Source organism: Danio rerio, chromosome 23 (assembly GCF_052040795.2).
Source record: "Danio rerio strain M-AB ecotype USA chromosome 23, GRCz13ab, whole genome shotgun sequence".
Classification (NCBI taxonomy): domain Eukaryota; kingdom Metazoa; phylum Chordata; class Actinopteri; order Cypriniformes; family Danionidae; genus Danio; species Danio rerio.
The window spans coordinates 33,065,486-33,088,652 of record NC_141043.1 but is presented as its reverse complement, the minus strand read 5'-3'; the positions used below and the strand labels follow the sequence as shown (position 1 = coordinate 33,088,652).

The following is a 23,167-nucleotide window of genomic DNA, read 5'->3' as shown; positions in this document are numbered from 1 at the left end:
GCATAAAAACAGAGTATTATTGACTGTGACTCTCAGATATGCTTCGGCTCAAAGGCTTCCAAAGCTGTGATATACAATACCTATAATGCAATTCTGGTGACCTGGCCAAATTTCCTCTATTAGCCCTTTGTCCTGCATAGTTGTCCTGCATAGTTTAGCTTTAACTTCCTTCAACACGCCTGCCTTGAAGTTTTTAGTACACCTAGAAAGAGCTTGATTAGTTGGTTCAGGTATGTTTAATTGAGGTTGGAACAAAAATATGCAGGACACCGGCCCTCCAGGACTGAGTTTGGACACCCCTGATCTATATTCACCAAATTGGCTCTATCACTGTCTCTCTACTCCACCTATAGCTGATGTGTGGTGAGCTCAATGGCGCTGTTGTCCTGTGGCTGCAGTCGTCATTTAGGTGGGTGCTGCACAGCGGTGATGGTGTCATGAGAGCCCTCTCATGATTGTGAAACTCTTTGGGTGTATGGCCAAACACCAGTGTTTTTTTTTTTTTTTTTTTTTGCTTAAAGACCCCCCTTTTTCCCCCGGAAAGTATTGTAAGGCCCCCCTCCACATTTATTGATATTATCGCTCATGTAAGTTTGCAGTAGGTATGGCAAAAAATTTATTTTCAAACAAATCATATGTTTATGCACAAGTAATAGCCTCATGTAAAATATAAAAGCAAAACATCAGTTGGCCGTTTGTATTGGGTACACCTTTCCGTGCGGTGTAGCGGAGAGGAGTCATATGCAAATGTCTTATTAATTTGGACGGCCTCATGCATACATGAAAAAGAACTTGGCACAGAAAATCAGTCAGGGACTCTTTGCTTTGAGAAAATGAAATAAAACTATAGTTTGCGACTATCTTGGTATTTTCTGCATTCCCTGTTTCCACTATTGCTAGCACTACAACCCGAAATGTTTGCAGCTTCATCACCTGGGTCCAGTATAGCTGCTGAAGGCGAATCAGTGAGACTGTCTTTTTTGTGAAGGATGAATTACAAATTTGTAAATTTTTTGGTCAGCCAGGGGATAAAATGAACTGAGGCAATATGATCACTTTCCTAATTGTCAACTGCTAAAATTTGTTAAAAATATGACATGACCCCCCCACAGAGCTCGCCGAGGCCCCCTTGTGGGCCGGTACCCCCCTGTTGGGAACTGCCGCCATACACAATAAATACGCTATATAAATACATGTTACATTACATTACATATGTAAATTAAATGCTTTCGGATATTTTTTGCAAAAAGGGAGGGGCTAGTTTTTATGCCCCGCCCTGTTTTAATGTTTCAATTTAAATACTTGAAAATGTTGCACTTTATAAGGCATTTCAGTAGACCTTTAAAAACACCTCAGCTAATATAACGCCAATAGGCATCCTTCCATCTCAGTGTTGAGATTTGCATTAGCTGAAAATGCAAACGCCTGGTTAACAAGTTCAAACATTAAATAAATCATGTATACCCATTGCTGTGTTTTTTTGAAACTGAATGCGTTGATGTGTCTCATTACTGATTCCATTAATTTATAATAATGACTGCAATTACGGAAATGGTGATTGATAACATCAGACCCTGAGTCTTGATTGGATACCATAAGGGTAATGACTGTGTTTAATTAAACATCCAATATAGAATCTTGCTTGGGGATGTGAGCTAAACCAGTGAAGAATTTATTTCAGACTTCACCGAGATGCAATTCACAGCAACCGTTTTCTTTGCAAAGTGTGAAACCAGTAGCTAATTTACGATTTTAGTGTTAAACGAAACTAAAACTAATCTGAAATTGTTCCTCTGCAGATAACCAGTTCAGAATGTCCATCCTGGAGCGTCTGGAGCAGATGGAGCGCAGGATGGCTGAGATGGCCGGTCAGCAGCAGCAGGGCAGTGGAGGAACAGCAGGAACTGGAGGAGGTGGAGGAGGAGGAAACGGAGGTGCTAATAGCCAGTCTCAGGTACAGCAGCACATTGGTTTTGTGTTTGAGATTAGACTTTTTTTTTTTTTTAATCACAGCAACAAGTGTGTTCAGTTATATTGCATGGTCAGCTTCAAATGCAAAATGCAAAACTCATGTTTATAATATGCTGTAGGGGTCCATCCATTTTTTATTATTTTGCTAGAACTCATTGTTAAAACACCTTAATATTTTAGAAAAGATTTGATCTTTTTTTTATCAAAAATAAAATGCATCACACTGCAATAAAAGTCAGCAACATCTCCTGTTCATGCAAATTTTAATGAAAGTCTTGTATGTTCAAAGAGACTGCATTTATTTGATCAAAAATTAAGTAAAATGAATAAATATGTCTATTTATTTATTGCTGGTTTTTTTTTTCTTTTTTACCATTTATGTGTGTTGTGATAAGAGATGCGTGGATCAGCTGAAATGACACCCGAATCCGTGACTTTATACTAATCATCCACACCCTACACGCCTGCACATATACTTTTATCATATATATATATATATATATATATATATATATATATATATATATATATATATATATATATATATATATATATCTCCGCATCTGACCTGCACCTGATCGTCACTTTAATCATTTTAATTAATTGTTTAAGGCATGATGATAGGTCACCGTGTATATTAACAGCAGATTCAGTGGGATAGTCTGCGCATCTCTGATAGTAAAATAATAGCCTACGTTCATCGTAAACGTTTTTAGATGAATATTTATTCATAAACACAAAAGTTTGTCTTTAGACATTTTCCTCATTTTCAAATACAGAAAATAAAAATAAGACATTTTAGTTTTTACAAAAACAGGAGCAAGATAACAAAAAGGGTGCCACTTCAGCCTAAACGGCAGTTATGTTGTGTTAACCTTTTTCTTTTTTTTAATAGTACAAAATATATATATACATAATATATATATACATATTATATATACATATAAATGCCAGGGGGTAAGCATAAATCAAATACAAATATACATATGTAATAATCAAATAAATACATTGTAGAGTTCACAAATTTTTAAAGTGCATAGGGCTTTCTTATTTAGAGAGTCTCTGATACTACTAATATATAAGCATAATTCCGTCATCAACACTTCGCCTTTTTCTTTGCACTGTGCAAAAACAGAAGAGCATCTACTGTGCCTAAATTCAGGCGATTCTGCCTTGCCTCTAAGAATGCGGCCAGCTGCGCTGAATGACCATTCGCTTTCACCGCTTATTGTAGGAATGAACAAGATTCTTCTCGCAAGGCGCGGCAGTTGTAGAAATAAGCAATCTTGTTTCTCCCAGAACGATAGCAGATTTTCTTCTGATGACTCCTCTAACGGAAAGTTTGAACAGTACTCTTGCACTTCATCTATTATTTTGGGCGTCTTATCTTTCCATTCTGCAAAGTCCACTATCTGCTTTTTCGCTGGTCCACTGCCATGTCCTGCTACATCCACCCACAACCCACCCGCAAATTATTCATAATGTTTTTTATTACCCGACCCGCAGATTATCCACAGTGCTAGCTGATATAACTGCCATCCGCGCATCACTAGTGTGTTGCTGTAAAAATATGTAAAGCAATATATAGGCAGTCAATTCTCATCACTTTTTTTAAAATAAACATAATTCAATTGTGAAATAAGACAAGTCAGTGGCATAGATTATCATGAAAGTGTTCATTTGTTTGTTCACTTGGACTGTGGAGAAACGTAACATTTGTAAGTACTTATTTTTGACTTTGTTTTGTGAGCGTGTAAAACCAATTCATTGAACCAATTTGTGGAAAAATTGCACACTATATTTTAGGAAAGAAAAGAAAGAGCTTTTGAAAACATCAAACCATCCATTTGCTTCTGCAGTGTATTTCGGGACAGGCAGGAAGCTCTTTTGAGAGTCGTGTGGTGGTCGTTTGTGAGAAGATGATGAACCGGGCCTGCTGGGCCAAATCCAAACACCTGATTCACTCCAAGACCTTCCGGGGCATGACCTTGCTACACCTTGCCGCAGGCCAAGGCTACGCCACTCTCATTCAGACTCTCATCAAATGGCGGTGAGTTCAGAATATCTGTATCTAAGTGTAAATACAGTATTACCTCTATTATTGCTAATTATGAGAAATGGTATGTGTTGTCTCATTTAGCACGAAGCATGCAGACAGCATTGATCTGGAACTGGAGGTGGACCCTCTCAACGTGGATCACTTCTCTTGCACTCCATTGGTATTTTTCTCTAGCAGATTGTGTTTAAAGCGTACCTTCTGTACTTCTCTCACACCCCCTTTTCTCTGTCTCTTTGTTGCAGATGTGGGCTTGTGCATTGGGTCACCTGGAGGCAGCAGTGGTCTTATACAAGTGGGACCGGAGAGCACTGGCCATCCCAGATTCTCTTGGACGTCTGCCCCTCTCTATCGCTCGCTCCCGTGGCCACACCAAGCTGGCGGAGTGTTTGGAGCAGCTCCAGAGGGAGGAACAGCAGCAGCAGACCCAATCCTCTTTACCCCCTGCCTCCAGCATGTCTTTCTCTCCCAACCCTGACATCCCCACCTCCAACAGCTGGATGGTCAGCTGGGCCAGCGACAGTATGGTGGCGCCCAGCGGGCAGAACACTGGCACTGCCACCACTACTACAAACTCTTGCAGCAACCAGAACCCCGGTGAGAGCCCTAAATTGGTTACACATGCTATAGTTCATACACTGTCAAAAAAAAATCCTGGTTGCCTTGTTTTTTTAAGCTGAATCAAATTAACTGTCTGAGTCCATTGAACTTATATTATGTTAAACTGACCTAAAACAGCTTGCTTAACTTATAAAATTAAGTTAGAACAAGATTAACTTAGTTTAATAAGTAACAATGAATTAAAAACATATGCTGTCATGATGTTTATATATATTTTTTTGTGTACTATTAACAAAAATATCACAAAGGTGGCATTTATATACCATATAAACAGTAATGTTGTGAAATATTGTTGCATTTTTAAATGTGTTCTCTGAATTTTTTAAAAGATTTGCACATAATTTTGTGATATTTGTGATGCTTTAAAACACTTTTAAACAATACTTAAAGTTGAGACAACGATATTTGTGTAAAGTGTACCTGCTGACCTAAATATTTTAGTTGAATCAATTAACCTTTTCCAGTCATGTCAACTTACATCAATCAAACTGACTAAAACGATTAAGTTAAACTTTGTATAACTTAAACGAATTAGTTACAATCTGATTTACTTATTCAAATGAGTTTTAACTAAATAAATAAAATAAATAATAAAAATATTTGTTGTCTTGACTATTTGTCATTAAATATTTTTACAGTGTGTAAAGACCAGTGGTGGAAAGAGTACTGAAAAATCCTACTTAAGTTAAAGTACTTGTACTTGCCTAAAAATTTTGTGCAAGTAGAGTAATAGAATCTGTTGTAAATATCACTCAAAGTATGAATAAAAAGTAGACCTCATGCTGTAAAAAGCTGATGCGTTTACATGTAATTTGTGGATGTGTGTAAACGTAACATTCTGTAGTGCATTTAGTTATTGTCCAGCAGGCACAGAACTTCATAAGATTTTACAATTGGGTTAGTATTAGGTCATGACATCAGGTGACCAAAATTCAATTCTAGCCAGCGTCTAAGGACAGTGTTATTTTGATGTCCAATAATGACGTCAAATGACGTTGATTTTAGTTTGTGTTGGAAAGTGACCAAAATCCAACGTCGAGACAACATCTTAAACCAAGTTCATATTGACGTCAAACACTGATATTTATTCGTCAAGGTATGGCAACCAAAATCCAACCTCTGATAAAGATCATATTGGTAACATCTACTCAACATCAAGCTGTAACATCATTAGACGTTGATATTTGGTTGATTTTAGGTTGGACGTTAGACATTGACGTCGACCTAACGTTAAGTTCTGATGTCACCCAATTTTCATATCCAAACAAAATTCAACATTCTCACAACATTGGTTTACAACGTTAATCTGATATTGTGTTGACATCCTGTGGCTGCTGGGTGTTTAAGGCCAAATTGGGTAGGCTAAATTGTCCATAGTGTATGAGTGTGTGTGTGAATGTGTGTGTGGATGTTTCCCAGAGATGGGTTGCGGCTGTAAGGGCATCTGCTGTGTAAAAACTTCCTGGATATGTTGGCAGTTCATTTCGCTGTGGCGACCCCGAATTAATAAAGGGACTAAGCCGACAAGAAAATGAATGAATGAATGAGTTTGCTGCAATTGTAAAACGTCCATGTTTTGAGGTAGTTTATTATGATGCGATTTACCTTCTTTGTGCGATTTGATTGGATGGGAATCACAGGACTGATTTTTACAATTTCCATAGATAAATATAAAAAAATAAATAAATAAATAAAGTAGTGACTGCAGGTTGAAGGAAAATAGTAGAGTAAAAGTAACAATACTGCACTAAAAATGTATTCAAGAGAAGGTAAAAGTACACATTTATAAATCTACTTGATAAGTTACAATTTCTGAGAAAACTACTCAATTACAGCAGTTTGAGTTTTTGTAATGTGTTACTTTATACTTTCTTCAAAATTGTCTTTATCAGTAGTGTAAAGACAATTTTGCAATAAGTTCACTTATGATAAATTAATGTTTTCATGTGGTGTGTTTACAATTTACAAATTTAACTTGCAAAATTTGAAGTGTTAACAGCATATATAAATACACCCCTCAAAAATCTCTCATTTAAATTATTTTCTATAGGATGCTTTAAAATATTATATTTGTGCATATACATTAGATTAGTAAGTACTGAAGCCAAATCTGGAGCTTATCTAATAAAATAACTTACAATATTGGTTTAAAAATTTGTAGCCCAAATGTATATGTTATAGAAAAATATTAAATAACATTTTTACAAATAGCAAAAATCAAGAGAAACAAAAAATATGTACAATTTTGTAGAAATGTTGTAGCTTGTATTTTTGGCAATATTTTGCATGAATTTAAATGTGTTATTTTTCCATTTCTAAAGATTTTCTGTGATTAGAATATTAATTTAATAAATATATCTGTTTAATAAATCTGTTTTGATCAAATGCACTATTATATATTATCTATATTCACTGAGAAATGGATAAAAATATTCATTTTTAAAATAGGCTGTACTCATATATGCTGAGGACTGTACATAACAAATTTTGTAATTGTTTTATTTACTATCTGAACAAACACAATTGATTCTAACAAATCAGAGTTTAAAAGGCTGATTATGGGAAAAATAAGGGCTGTTTTAGGGGAGTTTAGTTGACTGCTTATTGAAAAATCTGCAACTGTGAGCTCATGACTTGAAAATCAGCACTATTTTGAAAACAGATGAACTAGTGTTGCCTTACTGAAGGGATTACAGCAGCTATGCTTACCGAATGTAATACCTCATTGCATTTGCTTCAGTCTTCTGCTGCACAATCCAATTCCAGCTGTCTTATTTTGTTTAAGATTATCACTAATAGCACCTCAGAGACCGAGCAAATGCAATGAAACATCACCTCCATCCTCTCTTCTGAGTGCAGCTCACTCTTTGCTTCTGTTTTGTATCTAGATTTGAGAAGGCCCAGATCAGAGCCCTCCAGCTACTACAGCAACGAATGCCAGAGGGATCTCCCCCTCGCCAAGAAACACAAGCCCAACCCTGAGCTGGTTCAAGCACAGCTGGATAAGCCCATGTCAGTTCCCTTGAACATGGAGCAACAGACACATAAACTGTCAACCAGCCCTAAGACCACCCCATCCAGCCCGGATAAGAGTGTCTCTGAGGAGGGTTTGGGCACAGGGAGCATCCCACAAATTAAGATGTCCTCTTTCCGTGGTGGACATAAATGGAGCACCAGAGAGGGGCTCAGGAAGAGCAGCATTAGCAACGTGGGGAAGGAGAAGTTGGCCAACCGGTTGAGACAGCGTGGCGAGTCCCTCAGCATGCTGGGAATTGTGGAGAGGGAGATGGTAAACACTGAGATGCTTTCTTACAAGGAGGATCAAGAGAACCAGGACTGCCTCTCGCACATGGAAGACCTGCAGGTGAGAGAACTAGAATTAGCATAACTTCTAGCTAAAGCTAAAGAGAAAAGAGGTTGGTTTTGTTATTAATGACAATATGCTGAATAAATTACATCACTGGGAAAATAAATGATAGTTTTTGGGAATCAATAGTCAGGTTTGAGTCGCTTGTTCATCAGGTGAAAGACAGAAGCCAATCATATGCAGTCAGAGCCGGAACAAGATTTGATTCGTTCATTTTTGAGTCCTCTGGTTTGAGTCATTCTTTCATCATGTGAAAGACAGAAGCCAATCATATGCATTTAAAGCAGTAAAAAGATTTGATCCATTCATTTCTCGAATCCTCTGGTTTGAATCGTTCTTTCATCATATGATAGACAGAAGCCAGTCATATGCAGTCAGAGCCAGAAAAAGATTTGATTTGTTCATTCTTAAGTCCTCTGGTTTAAGTCATTCTTTTATCACGTGATATACAAATGCCTATCATATGTAGTCAGAGCCAGAAAAAGATTTGATACATTAATTCTCGAGTCCTTGGTTTGGCCAATCAAATGCATTTAGAGCCGGAAAATGTGATGAACGAACGACTCAAAAAACAGATGATTCGAAAGGTGAACTAATCATGACTCCTTTCAGCTCAGACTGTGTGCTTTGGCATTATAGTTATGACTTGTTTGCAGTGTGACCAACATTCGGGCTAGTTGTACATGAGTTTAGAAGCAACTCGTAACATCTTAATCATATTTTGGCAAATTGAACGAAATGACTCGAAAAAAGATTAGTTCATCTCAATAAACGAGACTCAAAGGTCCTAGTCAGTATGATACAAACTTCCCATCACTATTTGGAACAAGTAAAGGGTGAGTAAATGATAACAAAAGTTTTGGTGAATCTCTTTAATCATTTGTTTTTTAGTTTACACCATTAAAAAATGCTGTTTTATTAGAGATGTCACAAACAGTTGTATAACAGGTACAATACAAGAACACTTCTTGTTGATTTTTGCATCCTCTACAAACAGTGACTGTTTAGTTACTGGGCTTACTCTTATGTTGGAGCAGGGGTGTCAAATTCAATTCCTGGAGGGCCACAGCCTTGCAGATGTTAGTTCCACCCCTGCTTCAAGACTGCTATCTGTAGGGCTGTGTCCACAATCACATCCTTCCATGCTATATAGTACACTAAAAACAGTATGCGAGCCGAGTACTATATTTGATTTCATAGAATTTGTAAAACAGTATGCGAGAAGTACCCGGATGGACCTACTACCTCCGGCAAAATTTTGAAGTGGGTAGTTCAGATGATCATGTCATGGTTGTAGTATGTCAGAGTTCCATTCATGCAACTCACATTCATACTGTGTAGAACACACTTTTCTAACAGTCAAGTAGTAAATTCAAATTCAAATGCAGTACCTACTAAATAGTTAGTGATTTCAAATGCAGCCTATTTAGGGTTGGAACTAAACTGTCCAAAGCTTTGGCCCTCCAGGTTTGACTCCTGTGTGTTAGAGCTTTTTAGCAGAGCTTGTGTTCTTACATGATTCCTCACTACTGTCATTTTTGTTGTATGTGATAAGAGTTCACATTCACGCATTGACTTTTTGCCATGTCTAGTGGCATGGGTGTCATCGGAATGTTTGATTACAGTATACAACTCCAGAGGTATTTCAAACTTCTCTTTTTCACCCCAAATGAAAAATGAACATTGCTCCAAGTATACCAGGGTCTTAACTGTCAACCACCATCATTCACACCTGTACTGATGCATTTTTTCAGCAAATTGACCCGGCAAGCAAGCATGGCTACAGGTACAGAGAGTCAGAGGGAGATATAGGGCACCATCTGTCCTGCTGACATGTGAAATCAGCACTAGAGAGCCACAGTCCTGGCCTCATTCTCTGCCCAGACCTTCGCCACCACATAATACACTTCTGCCATTGATTTGCTCCCGTCGCCAGGAGTTAGTCTAGCCCTATTCATCTCTGTCACTATATGGGGATAGAGGAGCTGTAGCATAGTGTTCCTCCAAAGTAAACACAACACCGCTCAATTGATCTGCCGGGCTAGCAAGTGTATGTGCATTTGACAGTCTAGAGAGTCTTTTGTTGTACATCTTTGAATGCATGTGTTTTACCTTACATCTTGCAGGCCAATATGATGAGCCTGGCAGAGCACATTATTGAGGCCACTCCGGAGCGGATCAAGCGGGAACATTTTCCAGCTGTAGAGTCTGTTCCTCTGGACAACAGTGGCCTCACCAACACCATGAGCTGGCTGGCCAGTTACCTGGGAGACGTGGAACACCTACCCAGCATCATTCACTTGAGGTTAGTGGACATCTCTTGAAACCCATAGTTTAATTTGCATTAGTAAACAGTGTGACCAGGGTGAGAAATTAACTTATTTGACTACCAGCCATAGAGGTGCCAAGTGTTCATTTCCCACCCACACTCTGATTTATGTGCTGACAAATAATTTAAAGGGGTCATGAACTGAAAAAATGTGAATTCCCTCTGATATTTAATAGCTCATAGATTTTAAGTTTTAGACCTCAAAACTTTCTCAATAGTTTAAAAACAGCTTATATTAAAGTCAATCGGCCAAGAACCTTTTTACTATTTCTTTGTCCATTGTTGCAGAATGTTTACACCGTATACATTGTATACTTATTTAGGTGTTTTTAAGATAAAGCACAGCAGTGTCAGTCTGAATGAATGATTTAGAACAGTGGTCCCCAAAGTTTTTATCACCACAGACCGGTCAACACTTGAAAATTTTACCGTGGACTAGGGGGGTACTTAGGTTTGCTAGGCGACCATCAACCATCAGAGGATGACAAGCTGATAAAACTATGCTGCCACTCTGATTATCTGATACAATTTATTTATGGAGAAAAAGTGCTGCAGTGATCCGGTCTCTAATAATAAGTCTACCAAAATGTGTTATTCCACACAATGTATGAAGCTGATTGGTCAGTTCTTATCAGATGACTTGTGGTCCGCTCATGTCAATCATTCAACTGGGTGCGTCTGGACGGCACAAGCGTGTCACCTCCATTGGAAATAACGGACTTGCGCAAACTCTAGAAAAGACGCGCGCGATATATGAACGGCCCCTAAACGGGTGCCGTCATTTGCAGTCTCCAGCGTTTGATCTTGCACAGACATGATGGATTTACCTGATTTGTTGACAAATGCATTGCGGGTCCTTTCCTTGGCAGTTTGTGGGTTAAATTTGGGTGCTGAAGTGACCAAGATGCAACCGAGAGAATACTGTCATTTTCAAAATAAAATATTTTTCAAAACAAAAGATTGTTCAGACTCAAAAATAAAAAAAGAAAATAATTAATGATTTCTTGTGCAGCGCGGTACCAATTGATCCATGGACTGGTACCGGTCTGCGGCCCGGTGGTTGAGGACCACTAATGTAGAATGATGTGAACAGTAGTGCTTCAGAACTTGTTTATAGGGACCTACTCTAAAAGGTAAAAAAAAATACTCTACTCTAAAAGATACACTTTTATACTTTGAGTGAGATACTAATGGTCTATTCCGATTTGGTGATATATGTTAAGCTAAGCTGACAGTGCTCAATTAGCTAAATAGATGCAAAAACGGTAAAACTCAATTCTTTAACTCTAGGAGACTTTTACAAAATATTTAAATGTGCCCATCATGCCAGTAAGCCTTTACTTCAAAGTTTACATTCTGCTAAGCCTATTCAAAAAGTTGGACTTAAAACCTTGAGGCAGTTCATGACCCTTTTAAGAGGAAAACAAAACATGCTTTAATTAACTTCATATATGCATATGTGTGTGTTTTGTTAAACAGCCCCATTTACAGTGAACCCCTGACCCCTCCCTCCAACCCTAGCCTGAGCCCGGGTAACTCGCCCATGCGTGAAGGCCCGTTTGAGAAGCCGACTTTGCCTGCTCCGGCCGAGTGGAGTGAGTTTCTTAGAGCCTCCAACAGCAAAGTGGAGCGAGAGCTTGCCCAGCTCACACTGTCCGACCCCGAGCAGAGGGAGCTCTACGAAGCCGCACGGCTGGTGCAGACTGCTTTCCGCAAGTACAAGGTACAGGTCAGGGGATCGGGTGCCACGCACTAGTGTTGATGTGTGAATAGAGACAGGATGTAAACGGCTATTCACGGGTATCGGTAGGAACAAACATGGGTCTCTTTCCTGCTTTGTCTGATTCCATAAACACACAGACACAGAGTAGTCAGTCCCCACAGCTTCAGCATGGGTAAGGTGGCTTAACCAGCGCATGGCCTGGCTTATAAGTAGCGATTGCTGCCTCCTGTGGCTGCCTGTAATGAGTTTCCACGAAGATTCGCCAGCTGGCCAAACTGGCGGCTTGTGCTCTGAGGCATCTGCTCTCTCAGCACCAGCTGTAGCTAAGAGAGAAGGGTGTCTTTTCTCCATCTCTTTTGTTCTCCTGTAAGTGAACAGCCTAATGGGCGTCTCCCGAGTGTTGCCCTCTCTTCAGACTAACCCTCTTTCCTCTCTCCCCGCAGGGACGGCCACTGCGCGAGCAACAGGAAGTAGCCACCGCTGTCATTCAGCGCTGTTACAGGAAGTACAAGCAGGTAATCCTTTAAGATGCTCCGACTTGACTTTTCCAACCTTTGCTGGATGCCGGGTTAATATGTTAAGCATCAGCCAGACTTGAGGCCTGCTGTGGTGGCAATTGTTTTTGGAGATTTGTCAGAGCTGCAATGTCACTGTTTCGCATTCATGACAAGTGTATTCTTTTCCCTTTGCAAGCTAACATGGATAGCCTTGAAGGTAAGAGATTTATTGCATTATTTAAAGAGTTTCTTCTTTCTGGATGAATTTTAAAATGTATTTATTACAAATGGCCTTTTATACACAATGAGATTCACACAGAAGAAGCACGGTCAGTTTTGAGGAGGCTAATCCATCACTAACAATCATTCTATTATTCAATCAGCCTAAGGCCAAACCCCTATAAACAGTCAAACATGTCATAACCTCTGTTTACTCTTGACTGCAGCATCCCTCCACCACCCCAAATCCACACTATTACACCTGATTCCTACTTAAATCTGAGGGGGAAGTGCTCTGGAGCCGGGCTAGATACTGTGCTCAGACCCTATCTCTCTCTCTCTATCCTGATAAAGGAAAATAACACAAATTAGGATGTCTTTCGAAGCTCAGTGCCATCAAATATGACAGCAGACCAAATACCCACATCCTATTCAGTCAAATATCTGTTAGTGTGAAATTAGTAGCAAGGGACATCGCATAATGATCAGGGGCTTTTAAAATAAGCATGACAACCCTATTGGGCTGCTAGGGCTCTACAAAAAAATGAGGGAAAATGAGTTATTGAGGTTTTTTGAGTGTTTAGGTTTACTTTAAATCTGATCTGGAATGATATTCATTCAGAAAAGCACTATATAAATAAACGGAAAGTTTCTCCTTAGGTTTTATGCGTCTAACATTTCATAGTGGGTAGAACTTGATGCAAAGTCAATATTTTCTAGATCATATTTTAGTCATCTGCAATGGCCTCAGTAGAGTAACAATATAAAAGTCGATTATTTAATTTCGGAAACAGCAAGTCATCTTATACGTATATCTGGCTTTATATTTTGGAAAAGGTGTCTCGGGGGAACATAAAGGTATTGAAGGCACAACAGAAGCTCAATACTGTATGCAGTATTTGCCTAAATAAGCCAAAAGCCACAACAGAATTCTTTGTGGAAAATACACTAAAATAAGTGAACTGCAAACACTAAAACCCTGCTCATTCTTGTAACTTTGTCAGTCTTGGCAATTTTGCCAAGTAAATAATATTAAAAAACAAAATAACTTGGAAGTGTACACCCAAAACCTTTAATTATTTACTCCCCTCACGTCATCTCAAACACTTATTTATTTATTTATTTAACTGAATTCACCAAACAAGCAAAAAATATATTTGAAAGGATGCTGGTAACATACTTTCAGTTCCCATTGACTTATTGTATTTGGAATTATATAGATAAAGCTACAGTGCAAGTCAGTGAAATTCTAAATATTTAGGGTTGCCGAAATACACTCCTAGGGCGCTGGTGTCCTGCAGAGTTTAGCTTCAACTTGACTCAACTCCAACCTTGAAGCTTCTAGTATAAATAGTAAAAGCTTAATTAGCTGGTTCATGTACACACACTTTATTAGGTACACCTTACTAAAACCGGGTTGGACCCCTTTTTACCGTCAGAACTGCTTTAATCCTTTGTGGCATAGATTCAATAAGGTACTGAAAACATTCCCCAGGGGTTTTGGTCCATATTGACATGATAGCATCACGCAGCATGCGAATCTCCCATGCCACCACATCCCAAAGGTGCTGTATTGGATTGAGATCTGGTGACTGTGGAGGCCATTTGAGTACCGTGAACTCATTGTCAAGTTCAAGAAATCAGTCTGAGATGATTCACGCTTTATCGCACATCATTACACCACCACTACCAGCCTCAACCGTTGATACAAGGCAGGATGGATTCATGCTTTCATGCTGTAGACACCCAATTCTGACCCTACCATCCGAATGTCGCAGTAGAAATCAAGTCTCTTCCGACCAGGCAATGTTTTTACAAACTTCCATTGTCCAATTTTGGTGAACCTGTGCGAATTATATCCGCCTCAAGGTTTGACATGTTGTGCACTCTAAAATGCTCTTCTGCATACCTTGATTATAACAAATGTTCACCTTTCTTCCCTGTTCTGATGCTCAGTTTGAACTGCAGCAGATTGTCTTGACCATGTCTACATGCCTAAATGCATTGAGTTGCTGACATGTCATTGTCTATTAAGAAATTTGCATTGACGAGCAGTTGGACATGTGTACCTAATAAAGTGGCCGGTATATGTATATCTAATTTGGGTTGGAGCTAAACTTTTTTTGGACACTGGACCTCCAGGACTGAGTTTGGGCACCCCTGTCTTATTGGAACAACGTAAATTACCGAATATTTATTTTTGGCTCAATTGTCCGCTTATCTTTATAAACCAATCTCAGTAAAGGGACTAGCTGAAAAGAAAATAAATGAACCAATCTCAGTCACATAGGGAGCATTTACGTTTCTGTCATTAATGTTTTCGCCATGTGTTTATTTATCAGTATGCACTTTATAAGAAGATGACGCAGGCCGCCATCCTTATCCAGAGTAAGTTCCGCAGCTACCACGAGCAGAAAAAGTTTCAGCAGAGCCGGCGGGCGGCCGTACTGATCCAGCAGTGCTACCGCAGCTACAAAGAGTTCGGCCGGCTCAGGCCTCCCCGCAGATCCGCCACCGCGGCACTGGTCCAGCACAAACTCAGGTAACATCCAAATATCTCTTCCTCAATCCAAACCTTACTGCAACGGCGTTTAGTGCTCCACAGTCAGCCAACAGCTCTCATAAATCTCACCCAAGAGCCATACTGTTCTGAGCTTTGCCCTTTAGAATATTTTATTCATGTACAAGATGTAATATGCAGAATGAAACGTTTTAAAGTGATGTTTGTGTTTCAGAAGCAGTCTTCTCACCAAGAGGCAGGATCAGGCCGCCCGCAAGATCATGAGGTTTCTACGCCGCTGCCGCCACAGGTATTCTCCCACTGCCACATCGCCCCCTACTGGACATGTCATTCATCAAACACTGCTGATATTAATGCAAATGTGACACTCTTTTCTATTTTTTGGAGGATATATGGATGAAGTTGTAACAGAAAACAGGCTTGCAAAAAGTAGTTCATACACTGCAAAAAATGCTTTTTTCACTTAGATTTTTTTTGTCTTGTTTGTAGTCTGAATATCTAAACATTCTTAAATCAAGAAGCTTTTTCTAGACAAGCAAAACATATTTTCTTGTTTTAAGAAATTAAGTTTCAAAATTAAGTTTTCCCTTAAAACAAGCAAAATAATCTGCCAATAGGGTCAGCAAAATGATTGTATGCCGAAAGGAAAAAGACAATTATTATGCGTATTCCATTAGCAGATTATTTAGCTTTTTTTAAAGAGCCTCTATTTTGCATTACAAATGGTAATATTATGGTTCAGGGGTCTCCAACAACAGTCTGATACGCACGCAAGATCAAAAAACACTTTCATTGTCTTAAAATATCCGTTTATATTTATCTAATTATCCTAACGACTCCCATACACTTCGTTCAGAGATTCATTTGTTTCCAAACCCCTCCTTAGCACGAATCTAATCTGTGCTGATTGGTTCGATGACCCAGTCTGTTGTGATTGGTCCCCACAGTTATGAAGTAGAAGAGAGTATGTGAGAGCCCAATGCAGGAATGCAATAAGCAATGCAGTTAAACACCAGCATATTACACTACTAAAGCCAACCCCAAGTAATAACAACGACACACATTCAGTATTAATCCACACAGTGGCAAAAGTTGAACAATTTTGAAAATTGACCGCGCCCCACATGTGAGAAACAGTTCAGGATAGCAAAGACAAACAGCAGAGGATCCCGAGTTCAGTACTCGACGCGTTTTCAACATGGTTTTGAACACAATATGTGAACAGCCCCATACAGATTTGACTTGAGAGATACAAAACAAGCACTGATCTATTATAAATATGTGATTACAAGCCATGCAGGGCGATTACAACTTACAACACACAATTTAACACATGTTATGTAAACTACACAAAATGAGGCAACAATTATAATTACACCTAAATGTTATGATCCGGAGGTAGAAGAAACTGGTCCATATGAACTGTAACTGCTACTGACAAAGTCCCTATCAAAGTCTGACAAAGTCCCATACATAATAGTGTTGTTGTGAAAATGAACTTCAACCCTTTATTCCCCGCAGCTGAATCTCCATCTGTCTGTGATGTCGATGATCGTCATCTTCCCATCATGCTAGTGTCTGAAGGGAAATGCGCGTTCCCATTTTACTGGAACCGGTACTTCATATTTGGTAATGTACGGTATCGACATCGATGCGTTAAAGCAAAAAATCCGAACCCAACTCGATTCATTTATTCAACTCTGAGTTGACTATTTTGTTAAAGAATCAATAGTTTTAAACACGGTGCACTTTCAGATTTAAACCTGATGTTTTTATTCACTTAGTGTGCGGTGTTACACACTGCATAGAAGCTCATTTTCAAAAACCCATAATAGGGGCTCTTTAAGGTAAAACTCTGCTAATTGTGGCATTTTATTTCTTAAAACAAGACAACATGCTTTGCTTGGCTAGAAAAGGCTTTTTGATCTCAGAATTTTTAGATAATTAGACCAGAAACAAAGCAAAAAAAAGTCTAAGTAAGAAAATCATTTTTTAACAGTGTAATGGAGTATTACTTAAAGGGATAGTTCACCCCAAAAAAAAATATTTCAAGCCATCATTACTCCTCCTTCACGTGTTCCAAACCTATTAGAGTTTCTTTCTTCTGTTGAACACAAAATATTTGTTTAATTATGGTTGCTGGCACCCATTGACTTCCATAGTATTTTTTTTCTACAATCAAAGTCATCATAGCCAGCAAGTTCAACAGCAGTTCAACAGACCAAAGAAACTCTTAAAAACTAAAACAAAGTGAGTAAATGAGGGGGCGTCACGGTGGCGCAGTGGGTAGCACAATCGCCACACAACTAAAGGTCCCTGGTTCGAGCCTCAGCACGGTCATTTGGCATTTCTGTGTGGAGTTTGCATGTTCTTCACGTGTTTGCGTGGGTTTCCTCCGGGTGCTCTGGTTTTTCCCAAAAGTCCAAAGACATACGATATAGGTGAATTGGGTTGGCTAAATTGTCCATAGTGTATGTGTGTGAATTAATGTGTATGGATGTTTCCCAGTGATGGGTTGCAGCTGAAAGGGCATTCACTGCATAAAACATATGCTGGATAAGTTGGCGGTTTATTCTGCTGTGGTGACCCCAGAGTAAATAAGGTAGCTTTCATTTTGGGGTAAACTATCCCTTTTAATATGGCTGTAATATGGCTTGAACATCCTAGCACATTTCTTTTGACCATCTATGCAAGATTCAAAATCAAATAGGTTTGAATGCCATGGCAAATGGTGACTTTTTCAAATTGGGTATGCAATTTTTTTAATTTATCTTGAAAAAACTTGTTTTGTGATATCAGCATTTGTGTTAATCTCTGATCAAGTGTGAATCCTAATCATGATGAGTGGTTTAGTGAGGGTTGCTCTTCCCTCGGCTCCTTTTTCCTCACCCCTCTTTCCATCATGATATCTGCTGTGTGCTAATAGCTGTCTGGTGTTGTTTTGCTGTTAATGCAAAGCCCCTTGATGGACCATAGACTATTCAAGCGGGTGAGTGCAGCCTCAGCGATTCAGTATGTCTCCCTTTTTTCTGTCTTTCCTCCTCTTGCTCGTCTCACACACACAAAAGACCCCTTTCATCCCCCTTTTTGCCCTCCTCCATCACCGTTGCTTGATGCCTGCTTGCATGAGAGCTAGCAACTGGACGCACAGATGACTGAGATCAAGGCCCTCAGCGGATGTGGGTTGTGTCTTGCTCTACACTAACCACTAAGACGCTACATTAAACAAGCACCTTTTTCTCCTGTCTAGATTATTCGGCTTTCCTTAAGATAAAATAGACGGAAGAACTGAGGGTTGTTTGGTGTAAATGATGTGCATGATGATGATAATGATGGTGATGATGAGTCTTGCTCTTTTGATAATGAGGCATGCTGGGAAATACGTGACCCAGAGAAAAGTGGCTGCCTCTCTGGTTTGTGTGTTCTGACTAATTCAACTGAAGTTTGTTTTGTTGCATATGTTGCAGTGGGAACTGACTGCCTATCTGTTTTTAAATGTTTGGTTGTTGAGAACATATTTATGTGTGTACAAAAAGCAATTCATAGTCCTAAAAAAATAATAGTGTGAATAATAATGTGACTCCTGTATTCATTCAGACACTTCATACAGATGTTTGAGCAAGAACAAGTAGACGGGATCATCTACAGGCAGCTTTAGTTTCTTGTTAAAGATGAGACGGTTTCAGACTGATTCTTTATTAAATGAAATGCAGACTATTTTAAGCTTTTTGTCCTATATATCTGCTTAGCTCAGAAACTTACAAGGTGAGGCTGTTGAGGAAAATGGGGCAAATCATCAGTGAATATCTGAGAGGAAGCTGCTGCCCAGAACACTGTTCTTTTACACAAATTATATTATTATAAAATCGGTTTTATCATAGCACTACATTTAAAACATTTATTATGCAATTACTACATTTAATTATAATACTACTGTTGAAATATTTAATCAATTCCATTCATGTTCAATAAAAAACAAGAGGTTTTTCTTCAATGTTTAACACATAAGCAATTTTTTGTATACAAATGAATAATTTGATTTAAAAAAAATCTGATATCCTCAATGCAATGCAAGAGTTACATTCAGGAGGTGTGCACAGTTTTCATTTCCTGACTTCAACTTATATAGGCAGCTGATATTAACAGGTGGAGTTTAGTGAAATTCATCACTTGTCAACCATTCTCTAGTTCTCCCTGTTGGCCGCACCCATACATACCTCCTCTTTTTCTGTTAATTCTCTGCACAACATTAAAAGCACAAAACTTCTCAACTGCAAATTCTGTGCTCACAGAAAGTTTAGCTGCAAAGCTCAAGTTAATTTTAGACAAGCTTCATCTACTTCTACATCTACTGCAAAAATGCTTCATTAGTATGCAAAACCTATAACACTCGAGAAGAAGTTTGGTTCTGGGATTGGGTCAGGATTTGTTTTTAAAATCTTGTATATTTTATTATTATATTTTTGTATATAATATAAAAGGGATAGCACAACAAAATATTAAAAAATTTTCATTTAATCCACCCAAGATGAATGCAATTTTTATTCTTCATAAGAAAATGTAAGAATTTATTAGCATGTTACAAATCACAAAAGACCGCAACTTCAGCTAAAAAAAAAAAATCTCATACTGAAAAAAAGTCATGTAAAACCTAAAACATTTTGAACATGTTATACATTAAAAAAAAACTCAAAAATGTTTATTGGTTTCCACAAAATCATTAGGCAGCAGATCTGTATCCAAGATTTATCAAATCTGCATATAAGTATGATCTCTGATGAATGATTTGACGATGAAAACTAGAGTAGTGGCTGCTTTACCTTATCAGAAATAAATCACCTGCTTCGAATGTTATCACTCGATTGAATGGCCGTTATCAGTGGATATCAGATGATAAATATAGGGTAGGGGTAGATGTTGATAAAATACAGTTAATGGGAATTTTAATAAATAATATAAATAGTTTTCGTTAACTTCCGGTCGCAGCCATATGTAATCTATAGCTGATTAACCATGTGGATGAATGATAAAAGCCTTCTGAGCCTACAAGTAGGCTCAGAAGCCCCCTACCTTGGCCATATCTATCAGCTGATAACCACTGATAACGCCTATTCAATCGATTGATTATATTTGAAGCGGCCGAATAAATACATCTACTGTAAACACATTTTAGTATGAGAAAAGGTATTTTGCATCGTAATAATATAATGATAACATGATTTTTACAGTCTTAATGAGCTTAGAAATCTTGCAAAGACATACTAAAATTGGTTGTATTTATATTTTTAGCGTCTGTACTTGTACTACGAATGTGCTGGGTTATATAAGTTAATTAATGTAATGTGTTTTAATAGCACATTTATTGGGTATGGCCATATACTGTTCACTCAAAGCATTTTAAAATCATGTGAGGGGTCTCTCCACATCACACCACACCACACACAAGGTAACTACAAAGCATAAGGTTAGGTTTAGACATAGAACCTTCGTATTACCCAGTTTAATAAGCACATAATATTTACACGCAAAACAGAACTATAACAAAGTGCTGCCAATAATATTTGAATTCATCTACTCATACTGTTGTTCCAAAGCTGACTTTTTTTCTGTAGAGAACAAAAGTAGATGTTTAGAAGAATGTCCAAGCTGTGTTATTTCCCTACAACACATTATAAGAAGGCACAGCCATCCTTTTTCATTTTGCTAAATATCTGCTTTTGCATTCCACACCTAAAAAAAGAAACGGTCCCGTAATCAGGGCTTGTTCTGACCTTCTCTGCTCTGTGAAATAAATGCTCAAATGTCTTGAGATGCGAGATGTTTGACCTGTGTCTCTAATGTGTGTCTTGTTTTTCAGAGTGAGAGAATTGAGAAAGGCCAGGGAACATGAGATCGTCCAGAAGAGCTCCCTCACAATGTGACATTACTCTCCAGACTCTTCCTTTCAGTTTTTCGGTTTCAACCAGAGACGTTTTACAAGAGGAAAAAAAAACACAAAAATAGCAAGAACACTGCAACTCTTACTACTACTGTATGACTGATACTTCGGCTACTAAACAACTGCATTTTTTCATATCTCTTTATTCCTTCTATTTTTCTTTTACGAAGGAATGAGCCTATTGCTGTGGATCAAAATAAACTCAAAGGACGTTGTTTTAGAAGAAACAACATTCGCTTCGTGGCATTTTTTGCACTTTTTAAAGGATTGTTTTTGTCATTTTTGGATGAGCATTTAAATGTTTCATTTGAAAAAGGGAAAAAAATGGAAGAAGGGAAGCCCAGCTCTTCAGTGGCTTGTTGAAAGAGGATAAATGAAGATAGAAAGATGGTGACAAAATATATGGAGTCAACACAGAAACATGGCCGGACCTGTTCCGAGTGTTTTCAAAAGATGACAAGATGTGTTTAGTGGTTAAAATTATCAAAAAAAAAAGAAAAGATAAGATGAATAATTGATGAAGTGTTTTTTGTACACGCTTTTCTCCACAGCCAGAGCAATTGATCAGAAACTTCCAATCTGTCCATTAAGGATTGTCCGTCTTCTCTTAGCCACAAGGAGAGACTGGCTTGCAAATGAATGTAAAAGGTAAACAAGCAGGCTTGGGTGACCTGTCAAATGCTGAAATTATTTTGCTAACAAGACGTGTGGATAACACAGCTATACGACAACTATTTTCAAATTGATGATATTCAGCCACTAGAAACAATTCCAAGTTAGCAAGACATCGCTCTAGGCAGATCTTGTCTTACGCATGCTTGAAACTAGGCCACTTTTGTTTTTCAACTCCATGAATGTACTGGAGACACCAAACGCCATCACCTCTGCCCGTCCTTTACTATTGGCACGTTTGTAATTCTTTCTGTTGTCAATCCAATGTTAAATAGTCATCGGTAAAGCCTTTATTTGCCTAAATAATGAGGTTTTCTAAGGGAAAGTTGCAAACATTGCCTTGATATTTCAGAAAAAACAAAACAAAAAGCGCTCTGGGGTAAGTTCAAATGTAAGGTCGGTGCTCTTTGGGTAAGGGATTCATCAAATCTGCAACAAGAATCAGTCCAAGGCACTCGAGTAAAGTGAAAAAATTAAAAAGCCTTTATTCACATGGCTAGATCTCTAAAAACCAACGCGTTTCGGCAGAAGTCTGCCTTCATCAGGGTAACAGACATGTCTTTATCTTTGACACTGTTTGAAAGGTCTCCACACTCGGGGTTAGACAAATCCATATTTTTGACAACTGAGCGGTTCCTGTATATAAAGAGGGTTGCCGGTACGTAAAGTAACACATTTATCTAAGCGGGATTGTATTTTAGAAATATATTATTTTACTCATTGAAAGGGATCAAAACAGATTAGCGGCGAAACCTGAATATTTGTATAGTTTTGTTTGAATGCCTAAGAAGTATGGTTGTATCGTTTGTACATAATGTAAATACCTGGGATAAAGTCAAGCTACTGTATGTGCATGACAAAAACGAAGATACAAAAAAAAAAAAGAGTTCAAAAGCATTAGTGGCTATGCTCTGTAAAACTATTTCACTATAAGAGTATTTTATTTTACTTTGAATGTTCTTGAGAAGAACATTTTGCTAAAGCATGACCTTCCTGCGATTATGAAATACTGTATTTATGAGATAGGAGAAAAAGGCAAAATGATCATTAGGTTATGTTTACATCTGTTTGTTTCCTTTGTTTTTCGGGGCTACCAAGAATCTTTTTGCCAACGGTGCCAAGTAATGTGAATGCTACTGCTTAAAGGAAGTTATTCATTGCTGAACAGATAATCACATGGTAAAACGTGACTCACTTGCATAACCGTTGAACGCAGCCGGTCAAGAAGAAAGGTGTATTTCACATATCGTGTT

General features: G+C 38.3%; 1 protein-coding gene and 1 long non-coding RNA gene across 41 annotated transcripts in view; one reads left to right on the top strand and one right to left on the bottom strand.

Annotated features, from left to right (window-relative positions):
* Positions 1-21,742, top strand: part of camta1a (calmodulin binding transcription activator 1a) — a 641,759-nt gene extending 620,017 nt beyond the window's left edge. For 15 of the 40 annotated variants that reach the window (XM_087307401.1, XM_087307375.1, XM_087307403.1 and 12 more), the window contains 11 exons: positions 1,800-1,954; positions 3,831-4,021; positions 4,112-4,190; positions 4,273-4,624; positions 7,537-8,012; positions 10,142-10,320; positions 11,824-12,067; positions 12,511-12,582; positions 15,126-15,325; positions 15,519-15,593; positions 21,162-21,742. In XM_087307401.1, the coding sequence (XP_087163527.1) occupies positions 1,800-1,954; positions 3,831-4,021; positions 4,112-4,190; positions 4,273-4,624; positions 7,537-8,012; positions 10,142-10,320; positions 11,824-12,067; positions 12,511-12,582; positions 15,126-15,325; positions 15,519-15,593; positions 21,162-21,225 (2,087 nt within the window). In that variant the 3' untranslated portion in view covers positions 21,226-21,742. Of the gene's footprint in view, positions 1-1,799; positions 1,955-3,830; positions 4,022-4,111; positions 4,191-4,272; positions 4,625-7,536; positions 8,013-10,141; positions 10,321-11,823; positions 12,068-12,510; positions 12,583-12,760; positions 12,782-15,125; positions 15,326-15,518; positions 15,594-18,262; positions 18,317-21,161 lie in introns of all 40 variants that reach the window. The other 25 variants (XM_087307400.1, XM_087307376.1, XM_087307405.1 and 22 more) reach the window with 8 other exon arrangements.
* LOC141380514 (uncharacterized) overlaps positions 1-23,167 on the bottom strand; it is a 90,501-nt gene that overhangs the window by 65,249 nt on the left and 2,085 nt on the right. Inside the window, exons 4-5 of the long non-coding RNA XR_015523747.1 lie at positions 15,534-15,622; positions 6,202-8,006 (exon numbers count right to left, since the gene is read on the bottom strand). This is a non-coding gene — a long non-coding RNA (uncharacterized LOC141380514). The remainder of the gene's footprint in view (positions 1-6,201; positions 8,007-15,533; positions 15,623-23,167) is intronic.